The sequence below is a fragment of the Pan troglodytes genome, chromosome 14, assembly GCF_028858775.2.
Source record: "Pan troglodytes isolate AG18354 chromosome 14, NHGRI_mPanTro3-v2.0_pri, whole genome shotgun sequence".
NCBI lineage: Eukaryota > Metazoa > Chordata > Mammalia > Primates > Hominidae > Pan > Pan troglodytes.
Window position 1 is genome coordinate 20,698,998 of NC_072412.2, and position 17,544 is coordinate 20,716,541.

The following is a 17,544-nucleotide window of genomic DNA, read 5'->3' on the forward strand; positions in this document are numbered from 1 at the left end:
GGTAAAGTGAAGTAGCTGGATGGTATTTTGTGACTTATGGCACTGGTATTTCAGGTCCCACTTGTGCAAACACATTTCCTTCAAATATTTATTTGAGATATTTGATTAAGTCCTCAAATATCTCAAATGAATATTTTTATCTACTGCTACCAGTTTTGAAGTTCTATTCACTCCTCTTTAGCCTTTTGCTCTGTGGTGTCGGTCCCCACGACTCTTTTGAAACTGCTCTGTAATGGTTCCAACTGACCTACACAATTTCAGAGGCTCTCTGCTCAGTCCCTACCTAGCTGCCCACTTTTTATTCTTAAGAGTTCGGTGTCTTTTTTATTATTTTTTTTGAGACAGAGTTTCGCTTGCGATGGCACGATCTCGGCTCACTACAACCTCTGCTTCCTGGGTTCAAACGATTCTCCTGTCTCAGCCTCCTGAGTAGCTGAGATTACAGGCATGCGCCACCACGCCCGGCTAATTTTTTGTATTTTTAGAAGAGACGGGGTTTCTCCATGTTGGTCACGCTGGTCTCAAACTGCTGACCTCACGTGATCCGCCTGCCTCAGCCTCCCAAAGGGCTGGGATTACAGGCGTGAGCTACCGTGCCCACCCCCGAGAGTTCACTGCTTTTAAACACTCCCTCTCCCATTGCTCTTGTCTTCCTCAGACTCCATTATCCTGCACTCAGACTCCATTATCCTGCACTCTCTGGGCTCTTTGGTACTCTGCTCACTGTTCTGCTCCTTCTCAGGTTCATTCGTTGGCTTCTCAACCTCAGTTTGACCTCATAAATGAAACACTGCTCCCCAAGTCTCTGGTCTTATCCCTTTTCACTCTATTTCTTCCCCTTTGGGGTCATATACTTTCAGGACTTAATTATCACCCCTATGAGGATGTTCCCCAATCCTGGCTACATTACTGATCTCCAGTTGCTTGCTATTCTTGTCCATCTGTAGGGATGGCCATTCAGTTGCTCAAGCCCAACATTTCCAAGCTCAGAGTCAGGATCTTTCTCAACTCAGGCCTCCTAAGAATTCTTCAAATGAGGAGGGCTGACACTGAGGAAAGAGCAGGGGCTCTAGAACAAGATGGATTTGGAATCAATTTGTATACAGTAAAATGTACCCCTTTAAAATGCAGTTTTTGCTTTCAGGATCATGCACCGGATGAGTTTTGACAAATTTATATACCAGTGTAGCCACCACTCCAAAGAAGATCTAAAATATTTCCAGTACTCCAGAAAGTTCTCTCATTTTTCTTTGCAGTCAATTCCTGACTCTCTCCTGGCCTCAGGCAACCAGTGATCTGCTTTTAGTAGGTAAGTCCCCTTTTCTAAAATTTCAAATAAATGTAATCGTACAGTATGTACTCGTCCATGTTGCTGCATTTATCAGTGGTTTGTTCCTTTTTACTGTTAAGTAGTATTCTATTGTATGGATCCTATTTGTTTATCCACTCACTTGATGAACATTTCGGTTGTTTCTAGTTTTGGCTATCATGAATAAAACAACTATGCATATTAATATACAGGTCTTGGGTGAATATGTTTTCCTTGACTAAGTAAGAGTGGAATTGCTAGGTCATATGCCAAGGATATATGTTACTTTAAAAGAATCTGCCAATTTTGTTTTCTAACATTTGTGTACCATTTTATTCCCACCAGCAATGTAAGAGGTTCATTTGCTTCATATCACAAAGGCTTTAAAAAAAAATGTTGTAAGTCATTTATGTACACGCCTAATTTGTCATTTACATAAGTACTCATTAATTCATCAAGAGGGATAGCTAGTATGTGCTAAGCACTATGCCATATATATATCTATATTTTCTTTTCTCCATAAGGCACTGCAATCGATTAAAAACACTTAACCCTAACTGGCACATACCAAACTGTTGATGTGCATTGAGGTTTTTTTGTTTTTTTTTTTTAATATTAGCACCAAATTTTTGGGAACGGAGTAAAATTTACTTGTTGGGTGTTCTAGAGTTACATCTTAGAAAATACCATTTAAACACGTTTTCAGCTCTTCAAATATTAGCCTTAGAGCAAATTCCTGGAAAATTTGCACCAATTTGTAACTATTGCAGCATTTTCACTTTTTTCCAATTCTTTAAGAAGGCTTAAGTTTTTATTATGTCTATTCTTTTTGTATATCTTTAATAATTTTTGGTATAATTTTAGCATATCAACACATATTCTTTAAAAAATATATATCCTATGAAACTCTTCTTACCATATTATTTGCTGAAATCATAAAAATGTAACCCTAAAAAACAGATGCTTATGCTTACTTCTCTTTTTGGAATCTTATGCTCTGTTCACTTACTGGTGTCCTTATGGTTGTATTATAGAAAATTTAATCTTTTTGAATGTCCAAATAATTTCCTGATAGTTCATATGTAAACAATGAATACAATTTTGATTTTAATGGAAATGTAAAATTATCACACAAACATCCAGGTATTTTATGATAAACCTAAAATAATTAGCATCTACTTACCTTAAAAAATTCCCTTTTTTCAATCATCTCATTACCATCTGTATCCAGCATTTTAAAAGCAACATGAAATCCAGAATGGGGTTCTGCAGTGAAGTGAAAAATGAATATTTAAATGTTGATGAAAAGCAAGTTATTTGTAGATAGATAGGTCTTCAAATTTGACATACACTAGCAGAAACTGTATGAGTAAGAGCCTACACAGAAAAATAATGATATTTGGTGTTATGGCTTTGTTCCCTGCCTTCTTCAACACTCTTTCCATAGGTGCTGCTGCTCTGCTAGTAAGTGTTCTCCCTTTCAATGCAAAATTAGTTTGTAGGCTTAATTTATTTCTTTAGCTGCACTAGGGGCTTTTCTATATTCTTACAGTACCTTGGTTATTTTCAAATTAATGATTACTTTTTATTTCCCTTTCTCAGAGTACTTAAACAACAACAACAACGTATTTTGCAATCATTTTAGACTTTTGGAAATTTTGTAAAGATAGTACAAAGAGTCCACAGAGTCCTCTAATTTTTCTTTTCTTCTGAGACAGGGTCTCACCTGTCACCCAGGCTGGAGTGCAGTAGCGTGATCACAGCTCACTGCAGCCTCAACCTCCTGGGCTCAAGCAATCCTCCTACCTCAGCCTCGACAAGTAGTTACGACTACAGGTGTGCACCACCACACCTCGCAAATTTTTAATTTTTTTTGTAGAGATGGGGTTTTACCATGTTGCCCAAGCTGGTCTCAAACTCCTGGGCTCAAGCTAAAGTGCTGGGGTGAGCCCCCACACCTGGTCTTCCTCTAATGTTAACATCTTACATAACCACAGTACATTTATAAAGACTAAGAAATTAACATGGCACAGCATTATGAACTACACTATCGACTTTATCTGGGTTTTATGTTTTTTCACTAATGCTGTTTTCCTATTCTAGGATTAAATATAAGATACCATGTTGTATTTAGCTGTCATGTCTCCTGAGTCTTCTCTAATCTGTATCAGTGTCTCAGTCTTTTCTTGTTTTCCATGACCTTCACACTTTGAAGAGTACTGGTCAGGAATTTTGTATAATGTCAGATAAGCATTTTTAAAGCCTAGACTACCACTGTGATTCTCTAGTTCAACAAACTTTCTATTAAAGAGACAAAGCTATGGGCTGCTATAGTGCACAGGAGGCAGAAGAGACCCAAAGAGATAACCTAATCCAACATTATCATTTTGCAGATATAGAAACTAAGGCATCAATAATGTTTTTAATGATAAAGACATAAATGCCAAACTTTTAAAATCCTGTTTGGTAAGAACAGAGAATTCCACGTGATCTCTGAGAAAAACTGTGGGATACTTACTAGTGAGGATTGTAAGCAAGAAAAGATACTCGGTATATGAAATTAGCCCTGAAAGAGATAAAAACATACCAGAAAATAAGCTTTAGATGGTTTAGAATATACAGAGACATTAACATTGAAATTTCACCTAATTAAAAAACAATTTTACTTTAAATTACCTCTCTTTGATACAGTGGAAAATTTTTATAATAGTTGAAGTAGAGGCCTAATACTTAAAAAAAGAAACTATGTTTCATCAGGTACTATTACTAGTAAGGAAGTTGTGATGGTTGGTTTTAAGTGTCAGTTTGACTGTGTCACAGACTGAACATCTTGAGTGTCCAGATTAAACATCATTTCTGGGTGTGTCTGTGAGATTAGCATTTACATTGGTAGACTTGGTAAAGCAGGCTGTTCTTCGCAGTGTGGGTGGGCATTATCCACTCTGTTGAACAAAAAGCAGAGGAAGGAGAAATTCACCCTTTTTTTCTGCCTCACTTCTTGAGCTGGAACATCTTATCTTCTACCCTCAGATGGGTTTACACCATTGACTCCCCTGGTTCTCAGGCCTCCAAATGTGGACTGAACTACACCATCAGCTTTTCTGGGTCTACAGCTTGCAGATGGCAGATCATGGGACTTCTGTACCTCCATAATTGCATGAGCCAATTCTTCACAGACAACCTCTATCTAAATCTCCTATTGGTTCTGTTTCTCTGGAGAACACTGACTAATACAGAAGAATCGAAGCTGGCTCGCAAATAACAGGCATCCACTACAAGTTTTATTTACATGGCACTTTAGTTACTTCTACTTAAAGTTTTACTATGCATAACATCTCAAGTGAAGCAAATTTATAAATTCAGTAGAATAACAGAGACTTGGGATATACTGAGAGTCAAATTACATTATTTAAAACGTAGTAATTAGTTCTTTGTAGCAGTAACTTGATTTTTCCTTTGGGAAATCATTCTTTGTCAGTCTCAAATATGCAGTTTGGGTAGGATGACCCTACCTTTGCCTCTGCAAGTAAATGCTAATTGGCTGAAGCCAATCACTGCATTTCTGTGGAATTGATGCAGGGATGGGCAAATAGCTCAGGCCCAAGCTAATAAGGAGGTTGCACTAGTCTGGCTCCAGGGACTGGTTCAGGGATGGGCTAACACCTAAGTTGGGCCACTCAGAGTAGTACAGCAGGATTTCTGATGCAAATGCTGGATCACTGACTTTCACATTTTTATTTTGTGCTGGGCTTTGGTGATGTGAGAATGTTATTCTCAGGAATGTCAGGCAATGGAGAGAGTGCCTGGAACTGCCAGAAGCCAGTATTTAGAGCACGAGAATGTAGCCAATCTTTAATTGCCAGATCTGGAAAATGAATATGGTGATGTTTGAGCCCTGGATGAAGCTGGGTTTGAAGCTAACTCTGTCTAGTCACTAAACTTTCTTGCTGGCTCAAGTACATTGTGTCAGGTTTTAGGCTGCTTACATAGAAACGATATCTCAAAAACCATGGCTTCCTGATACGCTAAAAAACAATTGTTCCCTCCGGATCAAAAGATTGGTATAATAGCAAAATGCACAATTAACAATTAAAAACACTTTTTTAATCATGGAAAACTTCAATCATATGCAACAACAGAGAGAATAATATGATGAATAATTATATATAATTATATTAAATAACACAATGAAACTCAGCACCAATAATTATCAATTCATGGCAGGTCTTGCTTTATCTGTATTCCTTTTCACTCCCTACCTCCCACTGGATTATTTTGAAACAAAACCCACATATACATATCATTTCATAGTAAAAAATTCAGCCTGTATATCTAAAAAAAACCTCCCTGCCAGATAGTTACCACACCTAAAAAAGTATCAATAATTCCTTAACATCTTCAAATTCAAATCAGCATTATCAATTTTCCTGTTTTAGACAAGTTTTCAAGTGTGTTCAAATGAGCATCCAAAGAAAAGTCCTTACATTGCACTTGGTGAGTAGGTCTCTTAAATCACCTGTTTTTAAATATTGTGGTAAAATAAACATAACATACAATTTACCATTTAAACCATTTTTAAGTTTGGTAGCATTAAGTATATTCACGCTGTTGTACAACCGTCATTAGAAATTTTTCATCATGCTAAACAGAAACACTGTACACATTAGTCCTGAATCCCACCACCCATTCCTGCCTCTAGCCCCTGCAACCTCTATTCCACTTTCTGTCTCTGTGAAGTTGCCTATTCTATCTAGGTACCTAACATGAATCATACGACATTTGTCCTTTTGTGACTTGCTTATTTCACTTGGCATAATGTTTTAAAGGTTCATTCATACTGCAGCATATGTCAGCATATCCTTCCTTTTTAAGGCTGAATAATATTTCATTGCACCTATGTACCACATTTTGTTTATCCACTCACCTGCTGATGGACATTTGGGGTGTTTCTACCATGTGGTTACTGTGAATAATGCAGCTACAAATATTGGTGTACAAATATTTATCTGAGCCCCTGCTTTCATTTCTTTTGGGTATATACCCAGAAGCAGAACTGCTGCATCATACAGTAATGCTGTGTAATTCAATTTTTTTTTTTTTTTTTGAGATGGAGTCTTGCTCTGTCGCCCAGGCTGGAGTGCAGTGGTGTGATCTCGGCTCACTGCAAGCTCCGCCTCCCAGGTTCACGCCATTCTCCTGCCTCAGCCTCCTGAGTAGCTGGGACTACAGGCGCCCGCCACCACGCCCGGTTAATTTTTTGTATTTTTAGTAGAGACAGGTTTCACCATGTTAGCCAGGATGATCTCGATCTCCTGACCTCGTGATCTGCCTGCCTCGGCCTCTCAAAGTGCTGGGACTACAGGCGTGAGCCACCGCGCCTGGCCAATGCTGTTTTAATTTTTGAGGAATCGCCCTACCTTTTCCACAGCAGCTGTGGAAATACAAATTCCCACCAAATTTCTCCACATCCTCAACGCTTGTATTTTCTTCTTTTTTTTTTTTTTTAACTGCCAACCTAATGAATGTCACGTGGTATCTCATTGTGGTTTTGATTTGCATTTCCCTGATGATTAGTGACGTTGAGTACCTTTTCATGTGCTTTTCATGTGTATATCTTATTCTGAGAAATTTCTACTTCAGTCCTTTTCCCATTAAGAAAAGTTTTGTATAGTTCTTTACATATTCTGGTTATTATCCCTTATTATATATATGAATATATACGATTTGAAAATATTTTCTCCCATTTGTGGATCTTTTCTTCACTCTCTTGACAGTGTTCTTTGATTCACAAATGTTCTTAATTGTGATGTAGTCTTATTTATTTATTTAACAAGGTCTCACTCTGTTTCCCGGGCTGGAGTACAGTGGCACAGTAGTGGTTCACTGCAGCCTTGACCTCCCAGGTTCAAGTGATCCTCCCCACCTCCCAGCCTCCTGAGTAGCTGGGACCACAGGCATGTGCCACCATGTCTAGCTAATTAAAATACTTTTTTTTTTTTTTTTTTTTTTTGTAGAGACAGGGTCTTCCTATGTTGCCCTGGCTGGTCTTGAATTCCTGGGCTCAAGTGATCCTCCTGCCTCAGCCTCCCAAAGTGCTAGGACTGCAGGTGTGAGCCACTGTGCCCAGCTTTCCTGTCTCTTATGTCTCTCTTAATATATAGGTTTTCTCCCTTGTCTTTTTTGCCCCTACCTTTCAATTTAATTGTTGAAAAAGGTGGTCATTGGTCCCATAAAATTTCTAATAGTCTGTAAAATTCTGATGACTGTATGTCCTTGGTATCATTTCACATGTTCCTCTACCTTCTGTATTTTCTACAAATGGTACTTAAATCCAGATGTGTGCTAAGATTCAGGTTTGATTTTGACAAGAATTCTTCACAGATGGCATTGTATACTTCCATTAGGAGGCCAAAATGCAGATGTTTACAGAAAATACTAGATACCATAGAGAGATACGAATAGTAAGAGTTACAAGAGTTTAGAAAAATGTGCAGGCATTTCCGGAGTTTAGATGATCAAAGATGTCACAGAGGAAGTAATTCTAACAGTAAACTTTGAATGATTGGTAAAAATTTTAATTAAGCGGATGTGGTATAAACGGGAAAGCTATTTAAGACAGATGAAGCTGAATATGAAAACTGCAAAGTGATTGTCTGAAATAATGCTCATGTGGAAGCAGCAATGGGAAAAAAAAAACTACTATGGTAGTTCGGACAGGAAGAATAAAGAGTTGCAGAGGGTGATGACGGTGGGAATGTATTTACCCTTCTGTGCAGGACAACATACCCTAATGGCTCCCAAGCAAATAAAGGAGGGAGTCAGGGCCAAAGGTAGTTCAGAGCAAGGAAAGCAAACATGGTATTATTAGATGATTCCATGTTTTAACTATAAGTAAATATTTTAAATGTTTTCAATGGCTTCCTTTTTTTGAATTACCAACTTTTTGTTGTTTCTATTTTGGAGCAGGTGTACTTTTCTTTAACAAAAAGACTACAGTATGTTTTCAGATTTTCTTTTGCTTTAAACTATTTAGTCCTTCTATAAAGGGAGAATAAATTAAATGTGTTTTGTCATATCTTGTACCTGAGAGAAGTGCTCTAATGTTAGCTGAAAGATCAAAGTATTTCATTCTTTGGCAGCCTTAAGAATTTTTCTCATTTTCAAAGGAATATGGCAATGTGAAAAAAATGGCCAAACCTCTAGACTCCACTGGGCTTGAAGCCAAAAGGAGACCTTGCTTTTCTTCTCTTTAGACACAGGTACAGGTCCTTTATGCAAGCAGAACTTTTTGAAAAAGAAAATTCCAGGGTCTTTCTTTGAAATACTGACTTAAATAAAAAGCTTGAATAATCACAGAGTTGAGACAGTATAAAAACAGTACCTTTCACTCTCAAGGTGGGTTATAAATAAACACGGTAGTTCTACAACAGCATTCTAGGCATTTGCCCTCTGAAAATGTTTTTAAAGAAAACTGACACACGAGAATATTGACAGGAGAAACAGCTTAATATATATTTGTTATATCTAATTGTAAAGTAAATGCTGTTAAATGGCAATGATTCAAAACTGCATTAGGACAGTATTTTAAATAATTTATGTTTAAAAGTTTGTTAAAGAATCTCTTAAGAGGGACACTAGGAGAAATGAGTAAGTTCTGACTTTTTCCTCTCTTCACGTCAGACAACCAATATGTTGTCCTTGTAAACAAGGTTTGAGGGAGGCGCATCTCACTCATCAATGTGAAAACCCAGTCATCACACTTAAGATGAATAAATTCTGTCAGTTACAACGCTTATCTAGAAATATTAAGATGGAACCATTCTAAAATATGACCGCTGTTAAGTACAATTTTGTGAATCCTGTTTTCCAAAGAGATTGGATTATCCCACCTATTGCAAGAATATATTTATATCTTACAACATATCTCATAATTTATATTCAGTATATTTTTGAGGATGGTATTAAAATTATGCTCAGTTTAAAAAATATATATATAGTAACCTACAACTTCTTCTTCCTTATAATAATACGTGTTGGTAAATTATTTTCTTATTTTAGGAATGTACTACCTTTTGCTAGTTACAATAGAGTATAAATTTTGATAGTTCTTATAGGTGGTAAAATGGAATATTTCAAAGGGTCCCAAGTATAACTAAGTTTTACATTGTTTTTCTTCAAATCACTATTAACAGCAACAGTGAAGTATATCTTTAAAACGTGTATCTTCTGAATCTTTTATAAAATAAACATTTAGTGTTTTTTTCTTTAAGTTGGAAATGTACATGTCAACTCATGTATTTCAGGGAACTAAAAAGTAACTGTTGTTTTTCCTCAAGATGTTTCCCTATTGCACTTGTAAGCACTTTTTTCCTATACTATCAGATCACAATCAACATTACAGACAAGATATACAAGAGTCTCAGCCCTTCCACTGTATTGGGCTTCCTCACAATTTAATAAACAATTCTACTGTTCTCTGTTTGTTCAGTCAAAAACAATTTATTAAGCATATACCACATGCTAGCCATTGCGCTTAGACCTCACAAGTTTACAAAGAAAAGGGCCTTTTCCCTCAAGGAATTTATATTCTAAGAAGTTAGCAGATGACACATAAACCAGCAATTATAATAAAACGTGGCGAGAAAGAATATATAAAGAATGATGAGAATGCAGGGGAGGGAACAATTCTTTCTACTGAAGAAGTTAAAAACGATTCCCAGAAGAAGTGAAGCTTGCGTTAATTCTCCAATGAGCAGAAGGCTGGGAGAAGGTGGTGAGTCAGAGAGTAGAGGGAGAGAGACAATGGCACAGGCAAAGGGAAGAGCGTGTGCAAAAGTATGAAAGCATAAAAAGACGTGGCACACTGTGCAGAATGGCAAGAGAGGACAGCAGGGAAGCTTATGCAGGGCACAGGACACAAAGGGCTTATATACACCAAACTAAGGAAGTCAGATTTTATTTATTAAGTGACAAAGTTACTTGATCTGTTTCCTATTCTCTAGAGGTAGGGAGAAGAGAAGATGAATTCGATAAATACTTAGGTAAAATTGGAAAGACTTTGTGTTTGATTGAATATGAAGGGTGGGAGGGGCAAAGAGAGAGAGAAAGGGTTCTAAGATATTTCTTGGGTTTGGGTGAGTTAGATGAAAGCTTTTACTACCAAATGAGATCAAGAATACAGGAAGTGTTGGTTTAGGGGGAAGATGATGAGTGCAGTTTGGCATATTCTGAATCCAAGGTAACTGAGAGAGATCCAAAACCAGGTGTCTGGCAGCTAGTTTGTAAATACACAGATGGCTGAGGCTCAGGAGTGTAGCCTGGGCTGGAAGCACTGAAAGAGATTTGGGAGTCATCTCATGAACGCTAAAACCAAGGAGGCTGAAGAAGAGTAGTAAGTGAAGGACAAAATTCTATGAAGTGCCAATGTTTAATAGGCAGGAGGTGGAAGAGGGCCAATGACAGAGAGAGACTAGGACAGTGTGGTTTCAGAGAAATCAAGAGGACTTGTGACACAAAGATTTGCCTAATTAACAGATCTTTCGTTGACATGATCTCAGGTACTGTGTCAGAAGTTTCACGTAAGTCACTGTAACCTTGAAGTAGATATTATCATCTCTATTTTACAGATGAAGTAGGCTTTAAAGCAGCTCATAAACCACAAGCTACACAGGAGCTGGGAGACTCTATATATTCAGCCTGTGAAGGCTTCTCACAATTAGGGACACTCTTGTTCCAGCTAGAATGTGGTACAGTAGATGTGTTGGAGGGATGGAGAAGGGGAAGGATCAGGGTTGAGACCCCAATCAGCGTGGGATAAAAGTACAGAGAAGTCTAAGTATAGAAAAGTCTAAGTTAAGGGTGGTCAGCATTTGGATGAATGGTGAGAGAGCAGATCTTACACCTTGCCCTTTCATGATACTTCTAACGCTTCCCAATTCTGTAACTCTCCAGTTCTGCCTCATCTTTTACCTGCCAATTGCTTAATTTTCTTGTCATCCTTAAGTTACATCTTACAGTCCTGATTTCCCTGCCAGTCCTTTATGAATGTAGGAATGTAAGTTGATTTTCCTCCCACAGCCACTGCATGTACATTTTAAAAATTTATCTTTGACTTTGTAATGAATGCTATGTATATTCTCTATCCTTACAGCCATTTACTGTTTCTGGTTCCTTTTAAAGCCTCCTTCCCTCACCCCTTCCCCTCTCATCATGCTCATTCCTCTATTTCTCGTATGAATATCCTCATAGACTTTGCCTAAGGGGGGAAAATCCTATTTTTCTAATAGTTTATCACTAAGGTCTTTCTCCCAATCATCCGAAATACTGGGTCTTAATTCTCCTTCAAAAAAAAAAAAATCCTGGAAATATATGATTAATGCTGTTGTTCATTCTGAGAACATAAACAGTCCTCCAGCTATGTAAATAACAAAGAAAGAAAACTATCTAATGAGGAAAATGTGTGTGCAGGCTGATGAATTTATCTCCTTGATAGTTAGAAAGATTATCTACTATGTCTCTCTCTCTGAAAGTTAAAAAAATAAAAATAAAAATAAGTTACTGGGGTGGCCACTGAGGGGGTCAGGGAGGCTGCACAAGGTGGCGAGCCCGGACAGCCAGAGCAGCCCCCACCCCAGCCGTACCCACCACCGCCCCAGCAGCAGCACGAGGAAGAGATGGCGGCCGAGGCCAGGCAAGCCGTGGTGCCCCCATGGACGACGGGTTTCTGAGCCTGGACTCACCCTCCTACGTCCTGTACAGCAACAGAGCAGAATGGGCTGATATAGATCTAGTGCTGCAGAATGATGGCCCCAATCCTGTGGTCCAGATCATTTACAGTGACAAATATACACTCTGGAAATGATTAAACTAGTACCACATAATGAAAGTGCCTGCAACTATTTGAAAGGGATTTTTCAGGATCGTGGTCTTTCCAAATATCCTAATCTGTTAAGTCAATTACTTGATTTACAACCAAGTCATAGTTCCCCCTACCTAATTGCCTTTCTTGTGGTTATCTATGAAGACATGCTAGAAAACCACTGTGACAAAAAGGAAGACATTCTTAATAAAGCATTAGAGTTATGTGAGATCCTAGCTCAAGAAAAGGACACTATAAGAAAGGAATATTGGAGATAGATTGGAAGATCCCTTCAAAGCAAACACAGCACAGAAAATGACTCACCAACAAATGTGCAGCAATGACACCATCCAGAAAAACTTGATGGAATGCTTTTATTTTTTATTAAGGGACCCTGCAGGAGTTTAAAACGAGAGTGGTCCTTCCCTTTGCCTGTGGTGTCAAAGTGCATCACACAGGTATTGCTTTTTAACAAGAACTGATGCTCCTTGGGTGCTGCTGCTACTCAGACTAGCTCTAAGTAATGGGATTCTTCTAAAGCAAAGTCACTGGATGGGAGGAGGAAGAAAAAGTCCCATAAAGGAACTTTTGTAGTCTTATCAACATGTAATCAAATCCCTTAGCATCAACTCTTCCCTCAGTAGTACACGCGTCAAGATTTGTAGAAGTAATAACTGCAGGTCATTTGTATGTAATGGATATGAGGTAGCTGAAGTTTGGTTCAGTAAGCAGGGAATACAGTGGTTCCATCAGAGCTGGTCTGCACACTCACGTTATCTTGCTATCACTGTAGCCAACTAATGCCAAAAAAACGGTTTTGTAATAAAAGCATAGCTGTATCTAAAAACAAAAACAAACGAACAAAAAAAGAAGTTACCGATATTCTTTCTCAGTATCCTCTAAAAACAAGTACCTATTTTTTCTCCCTTATGGCACAGAGGCAGCAAAGCTGGTAAAGAAATACTACAATCCTTCTGGAGACCAGAATCCTGACTTCCGGATGTGACTACAATCTAACAGGATTCTCTGATGCAGACTAGCAGGAGGTATGAACACCCCTCCCAAGTCTTCCTCTGCCAATATGAAAAGCTGCTCCACAAATCTTGCCCCTATACGTAGAGGCTGAATGAAGAGAACACTGATCTCAATTTCAAGAAGAAACTAAAGAACATCTACAGATTTTTCTTCTATCTGAAGAGTCAAAACTGTAATTAAACTGCAATAACTTTCTACCTTGTCTTCAAATCTCATTGTCACTTTCAAAACTTCCATTAACCCATTTCATACAATCTCCACTACCATTTGCTATCTTCACACCAAGAAAATAAAATGTTTGCTTACTGCTCTTTGAAATTCCAACTCTTTTCATACTTATGCCTCAAAAATATTACTTGTCAATACAAAGAAAAAAATTTTACTTGTCATTTGCCAAGTACTCTCCCAATTTTCTCCAAAGTTTGTTAGATCTCATTCATATCTTCATTATCTCTCAAGAGATAGAGAATTTCTCAGTGCTCTTTCAGGACTGACTAGTGAGCCCCTTCCTTCAAACTCACCCCACTAGAATGATCTAATTGTTTGCTTCCCCAGCTTAGGTGGTTCTTGTTGAATCTCATCAAAAGAGACAGAGAAGAAACAACTAGGATGGTGAGAAAAGCAATACAACAAAGTATGGGGTCATAGAAGCCAAAACAAGGGGCTGTTCTGATGTAGATAATATATCAAATACTGCCGAGGTCACATAAGCTGAGACTACAAAATGTCCTCATTGAACTGGTAACAAGGAGGTCACTGGTGATCATGACAAAACAGTGTCCACGGTGGAGTGGGTACCAGGCTGAAATGAGCTGAATGAATGAATGAGAGGTGAGGAAGTGAACACAACACACCAGGGAATATGGGGGTAAAGGAAAAATTTTTTACCCTAAAAAATGGGACATACTTTTAAGTTTACATCAGGTAGGAATAAGGTAGAGAGAAACAAACTGGTGATGGGGTAAAATAGGGAAAAATATCAAAGTAGAAAAGTCTTGAAAAGGAAAGAAAAGAGGCCTAGAGCAAATACAGAGACATGGGCTTATGTTGTACAGAATAGATCTATAAAGATAGCAAAGACAGACAAGATGGATGCAGCTGTAAGATGCAGATGCAACAGCAGATTTGGAGGTGAGTTCTTTCTTTCTTTAGGTAAAGAAAAAATGCCTTAAAAAGTTTATTAAATTCCACGGTGTACAGGATATACTTCATAATGAAACCAACTAATTTTAATAATTATCTTTATGATTCTGAGTATAGAATGATTTTATATATATATATTTGTAATCAATAGTAAGGCAGCGCAATTTTTTTTTTTGAGGCAGAGTCTTGCTCTGTCTCCCAGGCTGGAGTGCAGTGGCGCAATCTTGGCTCACCGCAAGCTCTGCCCCCCAGGTTCACGCCATTCCCCTGCCTCAGCCTCCCGAGTAGCTGGGAATACAGGCGCCGGCCACCGCGCCCGGCTGATTTTTTGTATTTTTAGTAGAGACGGGGTTTCACCGTGTTAGCCAGGATGGTCTCGATCCCCTGACCTCGTGATCCGCCCGCCTCGGCCTCCCAAAGTGCTGGGATTACAAGCGTGAGCCACTGCGCCCAGACAAGGCAGTGCAATTTTTAAAAATTCTATTTGTGTTTAATACTGCCAGAATCAGATTTTTCTTCTTCAATTAAGTGACTGCATTTCGTGACTAATACACTTTGAAATAACTGTATACCACATTAAATATGGTAATACATCGAATAGCCCTAATTTAAAAAAATAGCTAGGGAAAAGAAAAAATATCCTACTACAGTTGCAGGTCATTAACTATTAAGCTGATAAAACATTGCTCATTAGGAGGCAGAACTTTCTTCTAGTATATCTTAGAAATAATTCACATCAAAGTCAAATATTTTGATAAAGAAGAGATAAAAATTAGAGGATAATTTCATGTTTTTATTCAGATATTTGATAAAGAGGAGGCTGAGGCACGAAAATCACTCAAACCCGGGAGATGGAGGTTGCAGTGAGCCAAGATCACGCCACTGCGCTCTAGTCTGGGCGTGAGACTCTGTCTAAAAAAAAAAAAAAAGAGTTGATGCATTATTTCTAAAATGTATGAAAGCATTACTACAAAATGGATCTAATTTTGCTGACAAAATAATACCAAGTAATCCTTTTTAAATTTTTAAATATTTCCTTTTCCTCTCCTTTTTTTTTGAGACAAGGTCTCACTCTATTGCCCAGGCTGGAGTATAGTGGTACAATCATGACTCACTGAAGCCAGCTTCTTAGGATCAAGTGATTCTCTCCCACCTCAGCCTCCCAAATAGAGGGTATTACAGGCGTGAGCCACCATGTGCAGCTAATTTTTTTATTTTTTGTGGAGACGGGGTCTCCCTATGTTGCCTAGGTTGGTCTTGAACTCCTGGGCTCAAGTGATCCTCCTGCCTTGGCCTCCCAAAGTGCTGGGGTTACAGGCATCAGCCACTATGCCTGGCCCCAATTAATACTAACTGGGAAGAAGACCAACATAAATTATTGAAAGTTTTAACTGGGAAATATTTAAAAAAACACGTAGTCTTCATACTTTCAATACACAGAAAGGCTAAAAGTGCATAGCAAAAATACTCAAGGGATTCACTGAAATAGATCAGGATAATTTGTAATTAGCATGTAGTTAATTTTAGATGAGCATCTATTATGTGTCAGAGAATGTTTTTAGGCAACATACCAAGCAACTGGGGATATAAAAATAACCACATATATTTTTCCACTTTGAGATTATGGCTTAATTAAGAAAGATTAGAAATCAGAGAGTACAGTGTAACAAAATACAAAAAATGAGAAAGCATAAGACTGTTTATTGGTTTCACAGATGACTTCATAGAGTAGGGTAGCTGAGAAGTGGAAGCTGTTGAGCAGGGAGCAGGAGTATGGTATTCCATATAAAGGTCATAGGCAGCACTTGAGGCACTACCAGGAGTCTGGACTGTGAATGCAGCAATGAAGCTGTACAGGTACTTCTTTTCAGAAGCACGGTATGCTTTTAAGGTTTTGAAATGGGGTTGTCTTTTCAGTTTTTAAAGATTAATCTCTTATCTCTCAATTTTTTTTTCCTTAAGATGATTTAAATTTTCTCTCTTCAGTTTTTATTTTACTCATTTTTCTTGAAAACACTTTTTAATAGAATTTCTAAAATCACATTATATTTATGTAGAGTTTTACACAAAAGCTGAATTAATCTACTCTGGCTCTCATATTCTGCCTTTAGATCAAAATTATTATAGAACCCTCCCCAGCCTTCCTTACTTCAGGAAAAAAACATCAAATAATCATAAGATAACTCAGTTTATATCCACAGAGATTATCTGAGTTTTCACAACTGGTAAATACCTTTCTTAAGAGTCTCAAAATGCTTCCAGAAAAGTCTATATCATGGAAAGGTACCTCAAAGCCATAGCTCTGATCTAAATATTGGTACTTGAAATTTAAACATCTTGCTTAAAATCTACTTTAAAATGCCAAATTAGTAATTTCCTAAAGTAAAACCTTACAAAATATTTATTAACTATGATTTTAAAAATACCATTTATTTACAAACTCATTAAGAGGCTAAGGCTCAGTTAATATTAAATCTTACAAAAAAACATATAGCAATATTACCAATTATAAACTTAAAATGTACCAGACACACAGCAAGAAAACTAAAACCAACTTGCCCAAGGTTACACAGCTAATAGAGCTAGGAATCTAAACCAGGCTTAAAACCCATGTTCTTAATATTTTTTAAGGCTACATACCAGATACCATAAATGTTTAAAACATCTTATTTTATTAAATTCTTTCAACAATCCCATAAGGAAGGCATTACTATCTTATTTTAAAAGGTGATGAAAGTGAGGATGAAAGAGATTAAGTAATTTCCCCGGGTCATAAAACTAGGAAAAATTTGAATTTAAGTCTGTCAACTTCAAAACACACACTTTTGTTCACTAACCATATACTACATTCCAGTAAATTCCCACTATAAAAAATTTAGGAGCTTGTTAACCTCAAAGTCTATAGGGATGTTCTGGTGCTATGACTGGAAGGAATTGGTAAAGGGTGGGGTGAAGTGGGTATAAAGATAAGTAGACAGTTTAGTTTAAGGAACTAATACTCACAGAATATAATGAAAGTCCACTAAATATTGATACAGAATGTACAGAAATAGATATTTATCAATAAATAAATGATTAATATTGATTTTATGGAGTTATTATACCTTTGTCATATTTTTCTTCTCCATGGAGTGTTATATGATAAACTTATTCTCAATTTAAAACTAAATTTTTTTTTTTTTTGAGACACGGTCTTGCT

The 17,544-nt window shown here is 37.5% G+C and overlaps 1 protein-coding gene and 1 non-coding gene across 2 annotated transcripts in view; both read right to left on the reverse strand.

Moving 5' to 3' along the window:
- Positions 1-17,544, reverse strand: part of MICU2 (mitochondrial calcium uptake 2) — a 111,572-nt gene that overhangs the window by 26,073 nt on the left and 67,955 nt on the right. The window contains exons 5-6 of the mRNA XM_001150674.7: positions 3,828-3,875; positions 2,493-2,575 (exon numbers count right to left, since the gene is read on the reverse strand). Of these exons, the coding sequence (XP_001150674.1) occupies positions 2,493-2,575; positions 3,828-3,875 (131 nt within the window). The remainder of the gene's footprint in view (positions 1-2,492; positions 2,576-3,827; positions 3,876-17,544) is intronic.
- On the reverse strand, positions 8,984-9,084 carry LOC112205302 (small nucleolar RNA U13). Its single transcript, XR_002939202.1, has one exon. It is a non-coding gene; the product is annotated as a small nucleolar RNA U13 (small nucleolar RNA).